The 15,797-nt window shown below is 47.1% G+C and overlaps 1 protein-coding gene across 1 annotated transcript; it reads right to left on the bottom strand.

Moving 5' to 3' along the window:
- Positions 1-7,939: 7,939 nt before the first annotated feature.
- Positions 7,940-8,655, bottom strand: LOC137309567 (small ribosomal subunit protein eS8). The gene has a single exon (XM_067977702.1). It carries the CDS (start codon positions 8,614-8,616, stop codon positions 7,990-7,992), a length of 627 nt encoding a protein of 208 aa, XP_067833803.1. The 5' UTR covers positions 8,617-8,655; the 3' UTR covers positions 7,940-7,989.
- Positions 8,656-15,797: the final 7,142 nt, after the last annotated feature.

Here is a 15,797-nt window from a genome sequence, read left to right as displayed (position 1 = left end):
GCAGGTCAGAGGCTCGGAACTCTGTGGCGAGTGACTCACCTCCTGACTCCCCAAAGCCTTTCCACCATCTACAAGGCACAAGTCAGGAGTGTGATGGAATACTCTCCACTTGCCTGGATGAGTGCAGCTCCAACACTCAAAGAAGCTCGACACCATCCAGGACAAAGCAGCCCGCTTGATCAGTACTCCATCCACTGACTTAAACTTCCACTCCCTGCCTGAAAACAGGCCTCATTAATTTGTGGTCAATGACACTACAATCCAGCTCACTGCATTTTAACCGCGGGCTCCATACACCGGGTTCCTTTCAAATCAGGTAACCAGGAAAAGTAATTAGTGGAACTCCCCTCTGTTGGGAGGAAGCCAGTCAGAAACAGCTGTTGCAACTCGTCTGATGGATAAGGGGAGAGAGGCAGCAAATTTTAGTCAATTTCAATTACTTTAACGTACAGAACTATGGAATAAGAAAAGGTCACTAAGCACATCAGCCCTGCTCCTTCAAATGGACCATGCACAATCCACCTGATCACGGACTCTATCCAAAGTGTCAGTTCGGCTCAGTTGATAGCATTCCGGGTCAGGGTTCAAGTCCCACTCCAGGCTTTGAGTACATAATCCACACTGACAGTTGAGCTCGGTACTGAGGCAGTGCTGCATTGTCGGTGCTGCTGTCTTTGAGATGAGACATTAAACTGAGGCCCCGTCTCCTGTACAGGTGGATATGAAAGACCCCCATGCCACTATTTGAGAGAAGCAGGAAGTTTTCCCTGGAGTCCTGGCCAATATTCATCTGTCAACCAACAGACCAAAAGTAGAACAGTCGATCATTTATTCATGTGCTATTTGTGGGATCTTGGTGTGTGCAAAGTGGCTGCCCGTTTGCCTACAAAACAACTGGGACTATACTCCATAAATAATTCATTAATTGGAAAGCACTTGGAATGTCCTGAGGTAATGAAGGATGCTTTTCTTTAGCTCACTTAATCTTCTGCAGGAAAGTTCTGAATAAATATTCTGATAGAAGCAAAATTCTAGAATATTCTTCCATCACCACCTATTCAGCAGCCCTTCCCACACCATCGCCAGTAGTACAAGGACCAATATTCTTGTGAAGTTAGGGAGCCCCAAATTACACAAAGCATTGCCAAATGTCACTTGACCAGAGCTTCACACAAGCTTAGAGTAATTTGTTTTAGTGGAGAGAATGTGTCCTGGTGCTGGATCCTGATACACCATTCAATCAGCTGTGTGATATCAGCTTTACATCCATTGGCTCCCTCAGTCACACCCAATCCTTTTCCTTCTCCACCTTTGCCAATGGGCACCCGTTTATCATATACACACCTGCTGCTCCAAGACGCCTCACATTTATATCTACACTGGAAGTGATCCTTAACACACCAGCTATCCCTGAATGTGGTTTGAGAACACCCTCACGCACGCACATAGCTTGCTGTCAGCTGCAAGTTTGATAAAGCACAAGTAGTGCTCTCATGAATAAGGAGGGCCCCTGCAGAACTCTGGTAGTCACCACCACCCTTCTCATTTATAAAGTTTGTTTCTCACAAGAAAATCACAACCAGCTCCTTGAAGATAAGGGGAGTAGGCGGAATTTCAGTCCTTAGGCACCAACCTCACTTCAGGTACAAGGTTCAACAGCAGCATTGGAGATGACAGCTCCGTGTCCCACCTACACTGCAGCAATCTAATCAAAACCAGAACAAGGCATCAAACAGCAACCACTTCACACAGCCATCGGGAGACGCTCGACAGAAAATTACTTGGCTCACTCAAGCAGAACTGTTGATGATGTTTGGCTGTTGAATTTGAAACTATATTAAGCAGACTCAAAGAGAATTAGATTGGGAAATGATTGCAGGGCCCCAGGATGATTTCATGGTTCACAGGGCCTGAAATGGCTTATTTTAGAAAGGCACGTATGGAGCTTGGTAACGTCAGCTCACAGGGCTGCATGAATATTGTCCACGCTGAGGGCTGCTCAGCCAATTTCCTAAACAGGTCAATTCCATGAGCTTCATCTTTAGCTAACAGTCTCTTATGAGGGACTTTATCGAATGCCTTCTGGAAGTCCTTACAAACAACATTCTTGGACATTCCCCTGTCCAATACTTTAGTCACTTCTTCAAAAAATTCAATCAGGTTCATCAGCCATAACCTACCCTTTACAAAGGCATCTCCACATCATCTTTACAAATCCATGCTGACTCTCCCTGATCAGCTGAAAATTTTCAAGTGTTCAGTCACTCTATCCTTAATTATAGACCCTCGTAATTTCCTGAAAACAGATGTTAGGTTAACTGGTCTATAATTCCCTGGTTTCCCTCTCTCACCTTTCTTAAATAGCAGAGTGACATGTGCAATTTTCCAATCTAAAGGAACGGTTCCTGAATCGAGAGAACTTTGGAAGATTATAGTTAGGACATCTGCAATGTGCTCACCTACTTCCTTTAAAACCCTGGAATGGAAACCATCTGGTCCTGGGGATTTGTCACTCTTTAGTGCCATTATTTTCTTCATTGCTGTTAATTTGCTTAGGTTAATTATGGTGATTCGCCATCCCTGATTCAAAATTAATTTCCTTGGGGTGTCTGGCATGCTATCCGCTTCCTCTACTGTAAATACTGATGCAAAGTAATTATTTAACATGTCTGCCATTTCCTCATTTTCATTTACAGAATCACCATTATCAGTTTTTAAGGGCCCACATTGCTCTTGACCACCCTCTTCTTCCTTATATAATTGTAAAAGATTTTTGTGTTTTGTTATCCCTTGCAAGTTTCTTTTCATACTCCCTTTTTGAGGCTAATACTCTCTGTTTTGTCTCCCTTTGCTGTTCTTTGTATCTCTCCCAGTCGCCAGGATCGTGCTCTTTATTGCATTTTTGTCAGCGCTTTCTTTTAGTTTTATGTTGCCCCTTACCTCTTTTGTCATCCATAGCTGTTTTTTTTTGGCAAGTACAGCTCTTGTCCCTTAGAGGTATAAACTGGTTCTGTATCACGTTAAATTCTTTTCTGAACACATCATTATGCAATGTGATGCATCTGCCTGATAGTCACTCTCACCAAATGCACTGCATCCATCGGGTGAACACATACCTTACAGACACTCAAAGGTCTGTTGTTCCCCCGTTGCAGAAGAGAACGCAAAATACAAGGGAGAGGGAGAGGACTGGAGGTGGTCCGCCCCAGATTAATCATCTGCAGAGGAAGATGCCATGGAGATAAGTGGCATATCTGCGTCCCTGACCATCCAAGTTAGAGAGACTGGGACTTTGCAGCTGCCTGGTGAGAGAATTAAATATCTCCGATTGAAATATGATCATCGTAATTATGCTAAGTAGCAGCATTTTTACATTGCCAGTACTAATTAGGACCACTCCTCTTTTTGATATATATTAATATCCTGGACTTGGCTAGAGAGGGTATAATTTCAAAGTTTGCAGATGACATGAAACTCGGAAATGTATTAAATAATGTGGAGGATAGTAACAGACTTCAGGAAGACGTGGACGACTGGTGAAACGGGCAGACACATGGCAGATGACATTTAACGCAGGGAAGTGTGAAGTGATACATTTTGGTAGGAAGAATGAGGAGAGGCAATATAAACTAAATGGTACAATTTTTTTTTACATAGAATTACATAGAATGTACAGCACAGAAACAGGCCATTTGGCCCAACAGATCCATGCTAGTGATTATGCTCCACAAGAGCCTCCTCCCTCCCAACTTCATCTAACCCTATCAGCATATCCTTCTATTCCTTTCTCCCTCATGTGTTTATCTCGCTTCCCCTTAAATGCATCTCTGCTATTCGCTTCAACTACTCCTTGCGGTAGCGAATTCCACATTCTAACCACTCCCTGGGTAAAGAAGGCTCGCCAGAATTCCCATTGGATTTATTAGTGACTATCTTATATTTATGGCCCCTAGTTCTGGTCTCCCCCACAAGTGGAAACATCTTCCCTACGACTACTCTATCATACCTTTAATAATCTTAAAGACCTCTATCAGGTCACTCCTCAGTCTTTTTTTAAGAGAAAAGAATCCCAGTCTGTTCAATCTTTCCAGATTAAGTATATCCTTTCAGTTCTGGTATCATCCTAGTAAATCTTTTATGCTCCTTCTCCAGTGCCTCCATATCCTTTTTATAATATGGAGACCAGAACTGTGCACAGTACTGCAAGTGTGGTCTAGCCAAGATTCTATACAAGTTGAATATAATTTCCCTGCTTTTCAATTCTATCCCTCTAGAAATGAGTCCCAGTGCTTGGTTTGCCTTCTTCTTTGGCCTTATTAACCTGTTTCGCTACTTTTAGTGATTTGTGTGTCTGTGCCCCCAGATCCCTCTGCTCTTCGACCCCATTTAGACTCTTATTATCCAAGCAGTATGCAGCCTCCTTATTCTTCCGACAAAAATGCAATACCTCACACTTATCTATATTGAAATTTATTTGCCAATTACACGTCCATTCTGCAAGTTCAACCATGATCGTATTGAATGGCGGAGCAGGCTCGAAGGGCCGAATGGCTTAATATCTTGCTGTATTTTGTCAGAGACACCAAATTGGGGGTAACTATACCTCCCCAATTTGGTGTCGTCTGCAAATTTTGAAATTGTATTTGCACACTAACCTCTTATGCAGGACTTTATCAAAGGCCTTCTGAAAATCCAAATACACCACATCCACTGGTTCTCCCTTATCTATTCTACCAGTTACATCCTCAAAAAACTCCAGTAGATTTGTCAAACACGATTTCCCTTTCATAAATCCATGTTGACTTTGTCTAATCCCGTTGATATTTTTTTAAGTATCCTGTTATCATATCCTTTATAATAGACTCCAGCATTTTCCCTACTACTGATGTTAGGCTAACCAGTCTGCAATTCCCTGCTTTCTCTCTCCCTCCTTTTTTAAATAGTGGGGTTACATTTGCCACCCTCCAATCTGCAGGAACTGTTCCAGAATCTATAGAATTTTGGAAGATGACAACCAATGCATCCACTATTTCCATGGTTACCTCTTTTAGTACTCTGGGATGTAGATTATCAGGCCCTGGGGATTTATCAGCTTTCAGTCCCATTAATTTCTCCAGCACTATTTTTTTTTATTAATACTAATTTCCTTTAATTCCTCCTTCTCACTCGTCCCTTGGTTCCCTAGCATTTCTGGGAAGTTATTTGTGTCCTCTTCCGTGAAGACAGAACCAAAGTATTTGTTTAATTGCTCTGCCATTTCTCTGTTCCCCATTATAAATTCTCCCATTTCTGACTGTAAGGGACCTAAATTTGTCTTCACTAATCTTTTTCTTTTTACATACTTGTAGAAGCTTTTACAGTCTGCTTTTATGTTCCTTGCAAGTTTATTCTCATACTTGATTTTTCCCCTCTTAATCGATCTCTTGGTCCTTTTTTGCTGAATTCTAAACTGCTCCCAATCCTCAGGCTTGCTACTGATTGCGATTCCCGAGTCCAAATCGTTTATTTAAAAGGTGAACGACAGCACCAGCACCAGCACTGATTCTTGTGGAACACCACTTCCCACCTTTGTCCAGTCTGAGTAACTACCATTAACATCGTTCTGTTTTGTAGGCAGCTTGTCATCCATTCTGCTATTTGTCCCCTGACTCCACATGCTCTGAACTTAGTCATTAGTGTACAATGCTGCTCATTATCTCATTTTAAAAATCCATATATATTACATCTGCTGCATTACCTTTGTCTAACCTTTCTGTGAAGGTGGCAGAACAAGTTGAGAGTTGCTGCTAAAAAAGCATATGGGATCCTGGGCTTTATAAACAGAGGCATAGAGTACAAAAGCAAGGAAGTTATGCTAAACCTTAAAAAAACACAGGTTACACCTCAGCTGGAGTATTGTGTTCAATTCTGGGCACCACACTTTAGAAAGGATATCAAGATCATAGAGATTTACTAGATGGTACCAGGATGAGGGACTTCATTTATGTGGATAGACTGGAGAAGCTGGGGTTCTTCTCCTTAGAACAGAGAAGGTTAAGAGGAGATTTGACGGAAGTGTTCAAAATCATGAACGGTTTTGATAGGGTAAATACGGAGAAATTGATTCCAGTGGCAGAAGGGTCAGTAGCCAGTGGACACAGATTTAAGTTGATCGGCAAAAGAACCAGAGGCGACATGAGGAAACATTTTTTTACGCAGCGAGTTGTTATGATCAGGAATACACTGCCTGAAAGGGTGGTGGCAGCAGATTCAAAAATAACTTTCAAAAGGGAAGCCAGAAGTGCCGAGTGGATGATCCATCTCGGCCTCCTCCCGATATCCCCGCCATCACAGAAGCCAGTCTTCAGCAAATTTGATTCACTCCACGTGATATCAAGAAACGGCTGAGTGCACTGGATACAGCAAAGGCTATGGGCCCGGACAACATCCCGGCTGTAGTGCTGAAGACTTGTGCTCCAGAACTAGCTGCGCCTCTAACCATGCTGTTCCAGTACAGCTACAACACTGGCATCTACCCGACAATGTGGAAAATTGCCCAGGTATGTCCTGTCCACAAAAAGCAGGACAAATCCAATCCGGCCAATTACCGCCCCATCAGTCTACTCTCAATCATCAGCAAAGTGATGGAAGGTGTCATCGACAGTGCTATCAAGTGGCACTTACTCACCAATAACCTGCTCACCGATGCTCAGTTTGGGTTCCACCAGGACCACTCGGCTCCAGACCTCATTACAGTCTTGGTCCAAACATGGACAAAAGAGCTGAATTCCAGAGGTGAGGTGAGAGTGACTGCCCTTGACATCAAGGCAGCATTTGACCGAATGTGGCACCAAGGAGCCCTAATAAAATTGAAGTCAATGGGAATCAGGGGGAAAACTCTCCAGTGGCTGGAGTCATACCTAGCACAAAGGAAGATGGTAGTGGTTGTTGGTAGCCAATCATCTCAGCCCCAGGATATTGTTGCAGGAGTTCCTCAAGGCAGTGTCCTCGGCCCAACCATCTTCAGCTGCTTCATCAATGACCTTCCCTCCATCATAAGGTCAGAAATGGGGATGTTCGCTGATGATTGCACAGTGTTCAGTTCCATTCGCAACCCCTCAGATAATGAAGCAGTCCGAGCCCGCATGCAGCAAGACCTGGACAACATACAGGCTTGGACTGATAAGTGGCAAGTAACATTCGCGCCAGATAAGTGCCAGGCAATGACCATCTCCAACAAGAGAGAGTCGAACCACCTCCCCTTGACATTCAACGGCATTACCATCGCCAAATCCCCCACCATCAACATCCTGGGGGTCACCATTGACCAGAAACTTAACTGGACCAGCCACATAAATACTGTGGCTACAAGAGCAGGTCAGAGGCTGGGTATTCTGCAGCGAGTGACTCACCTCCTGACTCCCCAAAGCCTTTCCACCATCTACAAGGCACAAGTCAGGAGTGTGATGGAATACTCTCTACTTGCCTGGATGAGTGCAGCTCCAACAACACTCAAGATGCTCGACACCATCCAGGACAAAGCAGCCCGCTTGATTGGCACCCCATCCACCACCCTGAACATTCACTCCCTTCACCACCGGCGCACTGTGCCTGCAGTGTGTACCATCCACAGGATGCACTGCAGCAACTCACCAAGGCTTCTTCGACAGCACCTCCCAAACCCGCGACCTCTACCACCTAGAAGGACAAGGGCAGCAGGCACATGGGAACAACACCACCTGCACGTTCCCCTCCAAGTCACACACCATCCCGACTTGGGAATATATCGCCGTTCCTTCATCGTCGCTGGGTCAAAATCCTGGAACTCCCTTCCTAACAGCACTGTGGGAGAACCGTCACCACACGGACTGCAGCGGTTCAAGAAGGCGGCTCACCACCATCTTCTGAAGGGCTAAGGTGAGAATTGGCATTTCACAATCCTTTAGCAAAGACGACAATATTGGGTGAAAAATGGTTTATTAATATCACATTTTCCTTAAAGTACTATGTTTATTTGCCCTTCTTGGCTCTGATCTTCCTCAGGTAGAATTCCAGCTCTTTTCCTTCAAGGATGTAGCCATCTGCTCTGCCACACTGGCCAGGTCTTGAAGCTATGCAAGCAAGCAGTTTTCCCTGCTGAAATTGTTCTTCAAGCAGTTGGCTGATTTTTGCATTCTTTCTACGATCATCATATTTCTTCTGGATTTTCTTTGACCGTTTCTTGTTCAGAATTTCTTCCTCTTCAGGGGTCAGCTTAGCACCCTTCTTTCGGCCAAGGGGAAGGGCAAAGTGAGACTCATACCACTGCCTGAAGGGAGTACTGTCGATCAGAACAATACAGTTCTTTACTAACGTTTTTGTCCTAACTAATTCATTGTTGGAGGCATTGTAGACCACATCAATGATCCTGGTCTTCCGTGTGCTACATTCAGAACCCCAAGAGAAGTTTCCAGCATCCAACCTCAATGCCCGGTATTTCTTATTTCCACCACGGACTCTCACAGTGTGGATACGGCGTGGTCCAATCTTGGTATTTGCAGGAGGACGCCCAAGTTCATACTTTCTCTTTTTGTGGTACGGCTTCCTTTTGCCTCCAGTCTTGCGACGCTTGTGCCAATTGTTCCTGGAAATACCCATTTTCAGGCGTCGGTTGGAAAGGCAATTAGGGATTGGCAATAAATGCTGGCCTTGCCGCGATGCCCACATCCTATGAACGAATAAAAAAAATACTTGAAGGGAAAATATTTTCAGGGCTATGGGGAAAGAGTAGGGGAGTGGGACTAATTGGATAGCTCTTTCAAAGAGAAGGCACAGGCACGATGGGCCAAATGGCTGCCCCCTGTGCTGTGCCTACTATGATACTATGATTTATACCCGTCTCTTCTCTCCTCCATGGCCATCACGTGATAAACAGCAGCCGGTGTCCCTTCCGGACGACGTTTCCTCAGAGGAGCTGATTCCTTCTGAGAGTCCACTGTCATAGGCTTACCAGGTACCAGCGCAGATACGAGCACTTCGTTGGGTCCTCTTAGACGGTAAGGTGGCTTCTCACCTTAGTGAGTCACAGTTTACAAGTGAGCACGAGCAGAGAGTGGTGATAGGGGCAGCTGTGGAGAGTCCACTTCGGAGTGTGCACTCCTTTCCAAGCTCTGCTCAGCTGGACATAAATGCTGAACCCAGGGGGACATCAATGAAAAGGAGGATCATAAAGGGTCAGCAGCAAATTTGCAAGGTACTGGCAGTTTTGCATGGCACGCTGTCCACAATAGCAGAAAGGATGGAGGATTCCAGCTTAAGCATTTATGGACTGATCTCACAGGACATTGCGAAGATATCTTCCATGGATGGAGTGGCCTCCTCCGTGGAACTTCAATCGGGGCAATGTAATCAGTCCCTGCAGGCCCCGACCACGGCCGTACAGACTATGGAAACCAACATGTCTGCCGCCTTAAACAGGATGACAGATACCTTAGCTGTGGTCTCACAAGGCATCACAGATCTGTACCAAGCTGCTCCCACGCAGAGAGGTAGGAGTGATGTGCTGCAGGCCCAGGAGAGGGATGATGGTGAAAGGGGACACAGAAGTGGGAACTCCACTCAAAGCGCTCCCACGTCTCACCCGTTGTCCCCCCCCTCAACCAGTACCCGACATGCTGCCTCCTCTCCCGATGGCCGAGTCTGCCCCTGCACAGGTACAGTCTTTGGCGGGACCCTCACGGGTTCCAACACTCAAAGGTCATCGGCGGTGAGCATCACCGAAGTCAGAGCAGGGATCAGAGCAGCCTGCCTCTGCCTCTACCTCTACTGGTGTCACAGGGGTTACACCAGGTAGGAGTGGTAGAGAAAGAAAAAGACAAGCTTTGTAGTTCACCGAGGGAATGGCCATGGGTGTTTGTGAAAATGTCGTGTTGGTAAGTTTCCTTTATTTATTCACATAAAAGTTATTACTTTGCATCACTTCCCAGTGTTCACCATTCTTGCCGATCAGGTGGCAACTCAGGTTTTCAGTCGCTTGGTGATGAATGTGAAGACGTGAATTGACTGGGATTAATTGGTGGATGTGCAATGGGTCGATGGTTAGTTACAGGACTGCTTTGTGTCAGAGGGGAGGGGGGTAATGTGATAGTTAATTTGGTCCAGTGTGAGTGACTAACTGAACCTTCGAGCTATTAGGGCACTCCTGGCATCCTGAGCAGCAATGTGATCGGGTAGTCTGGCATTGGATGCCCCATCTTCATCTTCCTCCTCCTCATCCTCCTCCTCCTCTCCATTGGAATCCTCATCAAATGAGGAGTGCTGAGTGGCTTGTTCCTCCTCTACCTCTAGTCCTCGCTGCTGCACTATGTTGTGCACAACGCAGCCCACCACGATTATCCTGGAGACCCTCACTGGCGTGTACTGAAGGGCGTCACCAGACTTGTCCAGGCACCTGAAATACATCTTGAGTATGCTGATGGCTTGCTCGATGACACATCTGGCTGTCATATGGCTGTCGTTGTAGCACTCTGGGGTTTCTCAGAGGCGTCAATAGCCAGATTTAAAAGGGGTATCCTTTGTCGCCTAGCAGCCACCCCTTAAGGCTGGTTCCAGGTACGACCAGGTCGGGGATGTTGCATTGCTGCAGTGTGATGGCAGCATCATGGCAGCTCCCAGAGAATCTGGCGCAGACCTACATGAACCTTTTCTTGTGGTTGGACACCAGCTGGACGTTGATGGAATTAAATCGCTTGCAGTTGACGAATACTCCTGGTTGAACTGGTGGTGCTCGGATTGCCACGTGTGTGCAATCGATGGCACCCTATACCTGTGGGAAGCTAGCCAGAGATGCGAATCTGAGTGCCCGCTCATTCTGGCTATTGTCATCACAGGGCATGTTTACAAACCTCCCAGCCCTGGCAAACAATCCATCCGTCATCCATGCCGTATGCATTTATGTGCAGCCGACTGTGGGACCCTCGATATATCTCCAGTAGTGCCCTGGAAGGAAAGAAATTGAGGGGGGTGGTGACTTTCACAGCAACTGGTAATGCGTGGCCACCAGGTTCAGCAGGGAGCAGGTCTTCTTCTAGGAGGCTGTAAATGTCTGCAACCTGACGTGACAATCTCAGCTTTCGGAAGCATTGCTCTTCCGAGAGGTCAAGGAAGCTGAGCCTTTGTCTGTGGAACCTGTAACTTGGGTAGTGCCTCCTGCAACATCGTCCCCTCTCTGTTGCTCCCCTCCCTGTTGTCCACCTGCAGCTTTTTCCACAGCAAGCCCTTACTGCTGTAGATGGTGATTGTCTTCCTCATCCAAAGTCCAATCTAGAGCAGCCATGGCACCATCATCCTGATGTTCTCTGTGTGAACATCTCCAAACATTCCCAACAGGTCTCTCAGCACAAGAACTCTCAGCAAACCATTTCCCAGAGGGAACTGAGTCAGCAGCTGTGAGCATTGATCCTTTATTGAGATCAGGACACCTGACCTTTAACCAGCTCCATGAAGTGCCACTGAATCCCACCTCCAATTTAATGCCGAGTTGTCCCCGGAAACCCCTGCTGGGGGCGCTAATTTCAAATCACTGCCAAAATTTCATGAAAGTACCCTAATTAACATTTTCTAATGACGGACCTGCCTCTCGAGAGCGGGTTACTCAGCCGCCCCCCAAACCCGCCGCCAGCCCTATGTCATCTCCCCCCACCAACTCAGTTCTTCTGACTCTGGCCTCCTGTGCATTCCCCCCTCCCTCTGCCACACCACTGGAAGCTGAGGCTTCAGCTGCCTAGGCCCTAAACTCTGGAATTCCTTCCCGGAACCTCTTTGTCTCTCCACCTTGATCATCTCCTTAAAACCCACCCCTTTGACCAAACTTTTAGTCACCCCTCCTAATATCTTCTTTAGCTCAACATCCATCTTTATCAATTGATTTGAATCATAACATTTTCCAGATTGTTGTAAAAGTCCAGCTGGTTCACGGTCCTTCAAGGAAGGGAGCCTACCCAGTCTGGCCTACATGTACTCCAGTCCAACACTATATGGTTGGCACTTAATGCCCTCTGAAGTGGCCCAATAAGTCACCCACTTGGAAGCAATTGCTGCAAAGTTCAACGTTTAGAAGAAAACCAGATGGGCCTATGTAATGCGTGGGTAATGACTTATTGCATCAGGATAAGACGAAGTTAAACCTGCAAAGTCCTCCTCACTAACATCTGGGCACTAGTGCCCATCAAGCTGGGGCAGCTGTCCCACGGAATAGTCAAGCAACGACAGGATTCTGTGAGTACGACCATCAGCCAACATCCCAAACTGCTCCATCATCATTCTCACCATGTCCTGTCACACCGGCAGAGGTATACAGTTGGGTGGGCTTAGCCCTTGGAGTCCTCAAGGTTGATTCTGGACTTCATGAAGTCTCATGGCTTAAGTCCAAATAGTCATGGAAAACTGATCATCAAGTAGTGCTCTTTCCTCAACTAACAAATTAGTGCTCCTCCATGGTGACATCATTAGGAGGGAGCAAGGGCACAGAATATATGCTGGGTGGAGGACTACAATGTCCACCGGCAAGAGTGGATCAGTAGTACCACCACGAATGAGCCCAGAAGGATGTAGCTGCCAGACTGGGCCAGAAATGGTGAGAAAAGTGTCAGGTGGTAAAGGAACAAACATGAGAGAGTAACCTTGTAGACCCTGTCCTCAGCAACCCACCCCGTCGTGGACACGTCTGTCTGTGATAGTATCGACAGAAGTAACCGCAGCATAGTCCTTGTGAAGAGGAAGTCTGGTCTTCACCATGAGGACATTCCCCATCGTGTAGTGTGGCACTACCGCCATGTTAATTGGGACAGACTAAGGACAGATCTAGCAGCCCAAAATTGGGTATTCAAGAGAAACTGCAGGCCATCAGCAGCAGAGATATATACCACCACAATCCGTAACCTCATGGCCAGGCACATCCCTCAACCCAGGTGACCAACCCCAGCTCAACAGGGAGTAATAGGAGCAGGAGTAGGCCATACAGTTCCTCGAGCCTGCTCCGCCATTCGAAAAGATCATGGCTGATCTTCGACCTCAACTCCACTTTCCCGCCCGATCCCCATATCCCTTGATTCCCTCAGAGTCCAAAAATCTATCGATCTCAGCCTTGAATACACTCAACCACTGAGCATCCACAGCCCTCTGGGGTAGAGAATTCCAAAGATTTACAACCCTCAGTGAAGAAATTCCTCCTCATCTCAGTCCAAAATGGCCGAACCCTTATCCTGAGACTGCCCCCTAGTTCGAGGTTCTCCAGCCAGGGGAAACAGCCTTTCAGCGCCTACTCTGTCAAGCCCTCTCAGAATCTTATATGTTTCAATGAGATCACCTCTCAATCTTCTAAATTCCAGGGAGGACAGGCCCATTCTACTCAATCTCTCCTCATAGGACAACCCTCTCATCCCAGGAATCAATCTAGTGAATCTTTGTTTCACCGCCTCTAAGGCAAGTATATCCTTCCTTAGGTAAGGAGACCAAAACTGTACACAATACTCCAGGGGAGGTGTCAGCAAAGTCCTGTACAATTACAGCAAGACTTACTTACTCTTATGCTGCAACTCCCTTGCAATAAAGGGCAACATACCATTTGCCTTCCTAATTGCTTGCTTTACCTGCATGTTAACTTTGTGTTTCGTGTACAAGGACACCCAAATCCCTCTGAACACCAACATTTAATAGTTTCTCACCATTTAAAAAATATTCTGTTTTTCTATTCTTCCTACCAAAGTGAATAACCTCACATTTCCCCACATTATACTCCATCTGCCACCTTCTTGCCCACTCACTTAACCTGTCTATATCCCTTTGCAGACTCTGTGTCCTCCTCACAGCTTACTTTCCCACCGAGCTTTGTATCATCAGCAAACTTGGATACATTACACTCGGTCCCTTCATCTAAGTCATTAATATAGATTGTAAATAGCTGAGGCCCAAGCACTGATCCTTGTGGCCCTCCACTAGTTACAACCTGCCAATCTGAAAATGACCCATTTATTCCTACTGCCTGTTTTCTGTCCGTTAACCAATCCTCAATCCATGCTAATATATTACCCCCAATCCCATGAGAAGTGTCTGGAACAGCGCCAGGCATGCGTTAGAATGAGGTATCGACCTAGTGAAGCAGCTACACCTGCATGCTAAACACCAAGAGCAGCAGCCTGTAGACAGAACCAAATGGTGCCATAACCTACTCTAGCTCTACTACATCCAGTTGAGAATGGTGGTGGACAACCAGGCAACTAACAGGAGGAGGAGGTTTCATGAACATCCCCATCCTCATCCACGGTGGAGTCCAGAACGTGAGAGCAAGAGACAAGGCTGAAGTGTTGGCAAGTGTCTTCAGCCACAAGTGGCGATCCGACTCGGCCTCTGCCCAAGGTCCTCACCATCATTGATGCCCGTGTCCAGCCAATTTGGTTCACTTCACATGACGCTACGTGGCTGGATGCACTCGATACAGCAAAGGCTCTGAGCCCTGACCATAACCCAGCTGTAGTGCTGAAGGCCTGTGCACCAAGCTGGCCACTGTCCAAGCCAAGCTGTTCGAGTATTGCTGGGGCAGTGAGATCTCCCCAACAATGTGGCAGGTTGCCCGGGTATATCCTATCCGCAAAAAAACAGGACAAATCTAACCCAGCCAATTACTGCCTTTTCAGCCTCCTCCCAATCATCAGTAAAGTGATGGAAGGAGTCATCAATAGTGCCATCAAGCGACACCTGCTCACCAATGATCTGTTCACCGATGCTCAGTTCGGGTTGTGCCAGAACCACTCAGCACCAGACCTTATCACAGCCTCAATCTAGACAAGGACACAAGAGCTGAATGCCAGAGGACATCAAGGCAGCACTCCCCCGAGGTGTCAACACCCTCACTGGGATCCAACACTGAATACCGCTTTGTGAGTGCCACACTCCCAGGGGACTCCTGCACTGCCTGCCTGTTCCCCCTAGTCTGTCTGGTGGTCACCCAATCCCTCTCCACCTGAATTCTCTGTAGTTGTGGGGTGACCACCTCCTGAAATGTGCTATGCACACAACTCTCAGCTTCCTGAAGTGATACCAGCCACCCCTCAAGCTCAGAAACTCTGAGCTTGAGCTCGAGCAGTTGGCGGCACTTCCTGCACATGTGGTTTTCCAGGACTCACAAAGGGTTCTGGAGTTCCCACATGGCACAGGATGGGCATGTGATGGGCCCCAGCTGTCCTACCATGTTAGTTAACAGTTATTTATAATGTTTGTTTTGCTTTAAGGCAATTTACAATTTATCTAACTCCATAACATTAACTACTAAAGACACTAACCACGAAGAATAATAACCACGAAAAACATTAATGTAAAAAGACAATGAACTAAATATTTACTGACTTACACACTGTGCTCTTCCTCGTCTTGTGATGTCACTTTCTGACTTTTTCTTGATTTTTTTGATTCCTCGCGTGGCTCCCTTTACGCCCCGCTCCTCCGCCCCTCCCGAGCTTTACGCCCCGCTCCTCCGCCCCTCCCGAGCTTTACGCCCCGCTCGGCCGCTCCTCCCGAGCTTTACGCCCCGCTCGGCCCCTTCTCCCGAGCTTTACACCCCGCTCGGCCGCTCCTCCCGAGCTTTACGCCCCGCTCCTCCGCCCCTCCCGAGCTTTACGCCCCGCTCCTCCGCCCCTCCCGAGCTTTACGCCCCGCTCCTCCGCCCCTCCCGAGCTTTACGCCCCGCTCCTCCGCCCCTCCCGAGCTTTACGCCCCGCTCCGCCACTCCTCCCGAGCTTTACGCCCCGCTCCTCCGCCCCTCCCGAGCTTTACGCCCCGCTCCT

This window comes from Heptranchias perlo, unplaced genomic scaffold (genome assembly GCF_035084215.1).
Source record: "Heptranchias perlo isolate sHepPer1 unplaced genomic scaffold, sHepPer1.hap1 HAP1_SCAFFOLD_169, whole genome shotgun sequence".
In the NCBI taxonomy this organism is placed as follows: domain Eukaryota; kingdom Metazoa; phylum Chordata; class Chondrichthyes; order Hexanchiformes; family Hexanchidae; genus Heptranchias; species Heptranchias perlo.
The sequence above is the reverse complement of the archived record's forward strand: the minus strand, read 5'-3'. Positions and strand labels throughout refer to the sequence as shown.